This window comes from Crocuta crocuta, unplaced genomic scaffold (genome assembly GCF_008692635.1).
Source record: "Crocuta crocuta isolate KB4526 unplaced genomic scaffold, BGI_CrCroc_1.0 scaffold231, whole genome shotgun sequence".
Taxonomy (NCBI): Eukaryota; Metazoa; Chordata; class Mammalia; order Carnivora; family Hyaenidae; genus Crocuta; species Crocuta crocuta.
The window spans coordinates 3,550,032-3,557,248 of record NW_027528357.1 but is presented as its reverse complement, the minus strand read 5'-3'; the positions used below and the strand labels follow the sequence as shown (position 1 = coordinate 3,557,248).

Genomic DNA, 7,217 nt, shown 5'->3' with positions numbered 1-7,217 from the left:
GCCCCGCCCTCGGACGCCTCTGTAAAGCGGTGTGGATAACGCCAGCAGGAAAGGCCTCCACGCGGGTAGTTCCGCTCCGAGGGCGGAAGTGCGCGCCCAGGTCTCGGCCGCGGCACGGCCAGCAACATGGTAGCGCCCGTGCTGGAGGTAACTCACGTGTTTTGCTGCCCAAACCGGGTGCGGGGAGCCCTGAGCTGGAGCTCCGGGCCCGGGGGACTTTTGGCCTTCGGCACATCCTGTTCTGTGGTGCTCTATGACCCTCAGGTAAGAGAAGTGGCCGGACACCTGTTTCCATGTTGTTCGGGGGCGGAATCCTTTGGGTGCGTTGCGGCCAGACTGTAGACACTCCTGCGGAGCGGCGGCTAGGGCGTGTGGGCGAGGGGTCGTCTTTGGGCGTGCTAGACTCACTCGTCTGGCACGCCGCTAGCCGGGGGTCACCATGTACTGCCGGTAGCCTCTTAGTTTCTCGTAGCCTCCCACCTGTCCCGTGCAGCCCGCCAATGAATGACATTCCTTTCCGAAACCTTCCGTGAGAACTGCCATACTGTTAATGAGTTTGGGTTTTAAAAGATGGGCAGTTTAGGTTGGATGGAGGCCATGATCACAGGTGGTACTTCATTTCTGTATTTCAGATTTATTTAATAAATTTGTATTGGGTTTCAAAGAAATATTGTATTTTGACTTCGGGAATAGATATTTTAAAGAAGGCGCCAGTGGGTTAAAGGTCAAAGGGATTAGGAATCCTAAACAGTAGTGATAAGGCAGGAAATACATATTTTTGGAACTTCACCAAGTCAGTTGATTGTTTTCTTGGTGCTTTAACCAGACTTTTTTTCTTTAAAATGTTTATTTTGAGAGAGAGAGAGAGAGAACGCACGCAGGGGGAGAAGGAGAGAGAGAATCCCTAGCAGGTTCGGTGCTGTCAGCCCGGGGAGCCCAAAAACAAGTTCTATCCCACCAACTGTGAGATCTGGAGCTGACCGGAAATCGGTAGTCCAGCGCTCAATCGACTGAGCCCCGGAACCTCCCATAACCAAACTTTCCAAGTGACTAGGTTTTGCAGTCTTAGCACAGTTGTTATGGCTCCATTCCCAGTGTCTAATTTTGGAGGACGCAATTAGTATCGCTTCTCAAAAGGAGCCTCAGTATAAAAAGTAAAGTTCTAGAAATGAAAATGCAACGCAGGAGATAGTTATATGTACTTCTTATTGTACTGCTTTATTAATTTGATTAAAACTCCCATTTTCATAATCTTTGCACATTCAAATTTATACATCAAATGGTTGTATTCCTTTTCTGTATCTTGAGCTGGCATGCTACTTCTGTGTTTGTTTCCTGTTGTTGCCATGCATTCTTTTTTTTGTTTATTTTTGAGAAAGTGCGCACATGTGCTGTGGGGAGGGGCAGAGAGAAGGAGAGAGAGAATCCTAATCAGGCTCCTCCTTGTCAGTGCAGAGCTCAACTTAGGGCTCAAACTAACCATGAGATCATTACCTTATTGGAAATCCAGAGTTGGCCTTAACCAACTGAGCCACCCAAGAGAAAGCATGGGAAACCGAGGTAAACTTTACTGACACAGTCAGCCAAGGACTGACTCGGCTGTAGAGCACTATTTTTCTTCAGCCATTTAACGTATTTGTGCTTGTGTGTTCCATCACATTTTTACTTTTAGTGGTAGCCTGGTAGCCATGTGAGGGGATTTTAACTTACCAAAAAAGAAGTATATTGGGCCTAAAAAGTATTTTGTTTTGTTAAATATTGTTGTTTGGGCTCTAAATTAAATCTAGGAATATGGGCATGTCAGGTGCTAAAGTAAAGTTTTGGTGTGATAGTCCACAGAATTTTGAGACCCTCTGTGCTAGCCCTGGACTGGGTGGTGATGACACAAAGATAATGGGTAATAATTCCTGCCCATCAAGGAATTCTTAATCTAGTGACAGAGACTGTGAAATCCTATAAATTGTTTTACAACCTCAAATAACTTATGTGTGAAAATACTAGTTTTTGCATATTTGCATCTGCATTTCAGTTGGCATATAAGCAGATAGGAAGCTTGTGCCATTGACAGTAAATAGAGAAAGGGGCCCTAAAGAGGAAGGCGCCGTAGTTGCAGAGTTAATATCTTCAGCAGTGCATGAAGTAAAAAAAGAAAGCCCCAAGTGTGGAGGGTTGTTGCTAAAAGTGCAGTCTGAGCAACTGCTGGGGACTGTACCCCTCCCCCCGGAATGTCTGAGGACCTTAGTTGTGGCCTGGTAACTCTGTTTATTTAAGACTGATGACCCAACACCTGATCAGCCATGGCATGTAAACAGAGCCATGAATTTGAATCCACTAATCATGAATTTCTCTTTTGAGGGGATGTTTTGGGTCAATAAAACCCCCAGATTGGTACAAGCTTGGTAGCGGTGGGCCCTGAGACCTGTGGGAGCACAAGGAAGAGTTACCTTGTCTAGCCTGGGGTGTCATGACAGGCTCCCCAGGAGAGAAGGACGGAGGTGGTCAGCAGGAGCTAGCAGATAAAGACATGAGAGCTCAGTGTGCTGAGAACACAGAACATCCGGCGTGTGGAGTGGTGAAAACGGCAGGCACACGTTAGCGTGAACGGATAGTTTAAGCTCTGGTTTAGTTTATGAATTAAGGGAGGCGATTCCGTTTGGAGTAATCCTGAACTTTTTGTTAGCATCAAAACCATTGATACCTGACTTGTATTAATTTATTAACTTCTCTCTAGAATAAATTGTAATTTACTAACTGGTGTTTTCTTTTGTAAAGGAAAGAGTTGTCATCACCAACCTGAATGGTCACACTGCTCGGGTCAATTGCGTACAGTGGATTTGTAAACAAGATGGTTGTAAGTATTCATCTGATATTAAAGGTGATCTCAGTTGTTTTCTAATAAGGTATGGTTAGTCATTTTTCTAAAAAGAATTACTTTTAGATGGTGCTTCCAAAATCCTTCGGAATTTCTTCAGATGTTTATATATACCTACCGTAGTTTTATGGACTCTGAATTAATTTTATATTCTATTCCATAAACATTTATTGAGAGCATTCTAAGCCACGCACAAATGCAGAATTTGCTGAACAAGTAAGACTTTGCCATAATTTTATCTGTGACATTAAAAAAAGTTTAATAAGCCACTTATTTCAGTTGGTAATTTAGTATTAGTCACGTTAGGTCCATAAAAACCATTAAATAATATGAAGACGGGCTGTTGGTGCAGATATTAAAGCACAATTGTAATTACATTAATTGCCATCAAGTGACATCAAAGACTTTGAATTTCAGTATAGGGATTTATTATAAAATGTTAATTTGGGCTTGTATATTTTATCTTTCCTTTAAAAGTGAGGTCACGTAAAATGAATTGCTTGTGTTTCACTGTAATCTGTAACTATTATGTTAGATTTCCTAAGATTAGGGCTCTGCCAGTAGATAATTGATATTTTTTCTAATCCGAGTATTAGTGATATGTAAAATTTTAACAATACGATTTCATATTTTTAGGAGCACCTGGCTGGTTTGGTTGGTAGAACATGTGACTGGATCTCAGGGTCATGAGTTTAAGCCCTGTGTTAGGTGTGGAGTCTACGTAAATAAAAAAAAAAATGTTCATGTTTAAAAAAATTTTTTCTTAATGTTCAATTTTGAGAGAGAGAGGGAGAGACAGAGTGTGAGTGGGGAGGGACAGAGAGAGAGGGAGACACAGAATCTAAAGCAGCGTCCAGGCTCTGAGCTGTCACCACAGAGCCTGACGCAGGCCTCGTACTTACGGACCAGACTATTATGATCATAACTGTGAGATCATAACCTGAGCTGAAGTCCTATGCTTAACCGACTGAGCCACCCAGGCGTCCATTCATATTTTAATTTTTTTAAATGTTAATGTTTATTTTTTGAAAGAGAGAACATGAGTGAGGGAGGGTCAGAGTGAAAAGGGGACAGAGGATCTGAAGCACGCTCTGTGCTCCATACAAGGCTCAAAGTCGTGCTCAGTACAGGGCTTAAACTCACAAACCATGAGATCATGACCTGAGCCAAAGTTGGATGCTTAGCCGACTAAGCCACCCAGTTGTCTCCATTTCATATTTTTAAAATGTCTGATTTTTAACACGTTACTTTGATAGGCCTTACACTAATTCTCAAAATCACAGTTAGATAATTGGCATATATTCTGTGATGCGTGAAGAAATTAAAGTTCACGATCACCGCTGACTGGCAGTAGGGTTTGCACATGAACCTTGGACTTCTGACTGTGGCTCTAATGTTCTTTAGACATCCCCCTGTTGCTTCCCCGAAATATCTTGCACATAGACCAGAAGAAACACATAAGTGGAAAATTATATTTGATTATTTCTCTCCTTTTTTGGTTGTTACTCCTTTTCCTTCTGTTACCTACAAGAAGTTTTAAGTGTTTAAAAGAGCTACTTTGAAATATTTGTCTTATTTCAAAAACATGTCATATACTTGATAGCAGCAGCTGAGTGTAAACATCCCATATATGTTATTCCTGCCAAAAATGTTTAGTGAGAATCTTACAGGAGGAAACAACCGGATGTATCCCTGTATCCCGACTGAGGATTTGTTTGCAAAACAACTGGCTGGGTCTCTCATTGCCTAAATAAAGGGGGCTGAGAAACTATTCTAGGTTAAAGGAGACTAAAATGATATGACAGCAAAATGTGCAATATGTGGTCCTTAGGTTCAGGATTTATAAAAGTTATAAAAGACATTACTGGGACAATTCAGGGCAATTTAAATACGGACTATATGTCACATAATGATACTGTATCAGCAATGAAAGCGTTTTTTTCTTTTTCCACTGTTTTGATCATTTTATTTATTTTTTTAAAATTTTTTACAAATAGTTTATTGTCAACTTGGTTTCCATATAACACCCAGTGCTCATCCCAACAAGTGCCCACCTCCATGCACATCTCCCCCCCCCCACACCCATCAGTCCTCAGTTTGTTCTCAGCATTCAAGAGTCTCTCATGGTTTGCCTCTCTCCCTCTCCCCACTATTTACTCCCTTCTTCTCCCCCTTGGTCCTCCGTTAAGTTCCTCCTAATCCTCCTATACGTGCAAACATATGGTATCTGTCTTTCTCTGCCTGACTTATTTTGCTCAGCATAACACCCTCAAGGTCCATCCATGTTGCTACACATGGCCAGATTTCATTGTTTCTCATTGCCATGTAGTATTCCATGGTATAGATAAACCACATCTTCTTGATCCATTCGTCCGTTGATGGACACTTAGGCTCTTTCCATGTTTTGGCTATTGTTGAGAGTGCTGCTATGAACATTGGAGTACATGTGCCCCTATGCATCAGCACTCCTGTATCCCTTGGGTAAATTCCTGCAGTGCTATTGCTGGGTCATTGGGGAGTTCTGTTGTTAACTTTTTGAGGAACCTCCACACTGTTTTCCAGAGGGGCTGCACCAGTTTACATTCCCAACAATTAAAGCTTTTTAATTTAATTGTACTGTGGTAATGTAGGAGAATGTTCCAATTCTTAGGAGATCTCTAATAAAGTGTTAGAGAGTCAGATGTCCTGATGTCTACAATTTATTTTTAAATGGTTTGTCAAAGTAAGGAGAAAGTGAGATGAATATGCATATATAGAGAAAGTGAGATGTTAAGTAAATGTGGCAAAATGTTAACAGTTGGTGAGTCTTTGCTTTGAAAGTTTTCAAAACAGCTGGGAAAAAATAATAAAAATATTTACAGAGACATAACTTTTTTCAGCTCCTTCTACTGAATTAGTTTCTGGAGGATCTGATAATCAAGTGATTCACTGGGAAATAGAAAATAATCAGGTGGGTAGACATGTTCATAGTTATAAGAAATGACTTTTATCTGCTTTTATTTTCAGCTCTTTTTTGTCATTTCTTCTGTGTTCTTCTTTTATGAAATTGCCTTACTCCTGTTAGTAATCCAGATCCTGTATCTTCTATACTTCACATGCCCTGTACCTTTCCTTCTGATATTGGCTCTAGTATTCATATGCTGTTACTCATTTCTGTGAATTTCCCATCATTTTGGAATGTTTTTTATACTGCACATATGGGGCTGTTTGTTCTGTCTTTACTGATAGCATAAATTAATACTGCCTTGTTTATAGGACAGCTGCTACCATGTGGATATAGATTTACATAATTCTGAGTGACGTTATAATATGCAATGCTGAGTACGGATGGATGTCTATTGATGGACACTAGGTTATTACTAGTTGTAAGCAAAGATTAAAAGTTAGCGCATTAGACATTTGAACATCTGTCATGCAGAGATGTAGATGAAGCAGAATCCTATTCATGATTCATATGCATAGTTTGAAGGCAAAATGTACTTGAATAGTTAAAGAACAAGGATAGCTCCATAGATATGTGCTCTAGCTTGCTGTACCACAGCCCTGTTTCTTTGAGTTCAGTAGAGTTTTAAGAGGTGGCCTTTGAGTTGGGTCTTAAAGTATCAGGTGGTTTCCTTGGGAGGAATTAAAAAAAATTTTTTTTTAATGTTTAATTTTGAAGGAGAGGGACAGTGTGAGCGTAGGAGGGGCAGGGAGAAAGGGAGACACAGAATCTGAAGCAGGCTTCAGCCTCTGAGCTCTTAGCACAGAGCCCGACGCAGGGCGATCATAAGCCACAGTTGGACGCCCAACCCACTGAGTCACCCAGGCGCCCCTCCTTGGGAGGAATTTAAGGGTGGAGACTTCCTGGTAGGAAAAGTGGCATGAATGAAAAAGCTCAGTTGATAAAGGAGACCACCTGCTCAGCAGTATCCAGTCTTAACCAAAGCCTAAGATGTCTTTAGGGCAGGGCTTTCTAAAGTTTGTTCAGGGAACTATTCATCTTTCAAGAAGTTATGTGAAAAAAGGAATCTCTGGCCAGTTAAGGTTGGGAAACACTATATTCTCTACCTTCTTTAGAGAGTCCCAGAGTACTGGAAGTATAGTGAGGTCTCTGTGANCCCCCCCCCCCCCCCAGCTTTTAAATCTCTTAGCATTCCTTGAAACTCTGAATGACATAGTTCTGGAAATGTTTCTTGATAAGTCATTGCAGGCAGTAATACTAAAAGTGCTATAGGAGAAGATCATGTGGAAATATGGATATCAGCTTTAAGAGTTTGTTCTTTATTAGCAGGCATTGGGAAGTCCCTGATGATTTCTAAGCAGAAGAGTATGGGTATCAAAAGGAGGTTAATCTGACAGCAAT

At 41.2% G+C, this 7,217-nt stretch overlaps 1 protein-coding gene across 2 annotated transcripts in view; it reads left to right on the top strand.

Moving 5' to 3' along the window:
- The first annotated feature begins 18 nt into the window (after positions 1-18).
- ELP2 (elongator acetyltransferase complex subunit 2) overlaps positions 19-7,217 on the top strand; it is a 43,036-nt gene continuing 35,837 nt past the window's right edge. For both annotated transcript variants that reach the window (XM_077753796.1, XM_077753795.1), the window contains exons 1-3: positions 19-264; positions 2,773-2,851; positions 5,752-5,822. In XM_077753796.1, the coding sequence (XP_077609922.1) occupies positions 127-264; positions 2,773-2,851; positions 5,752-5,822 (288 nt within the window). In that variant the 5' untranslated portion in view covers positions 19-126. The remainder of the gene's footprint in view (positions 265-2,772; positions 2,852-5,751; positions 5,823-7,217) is intronic.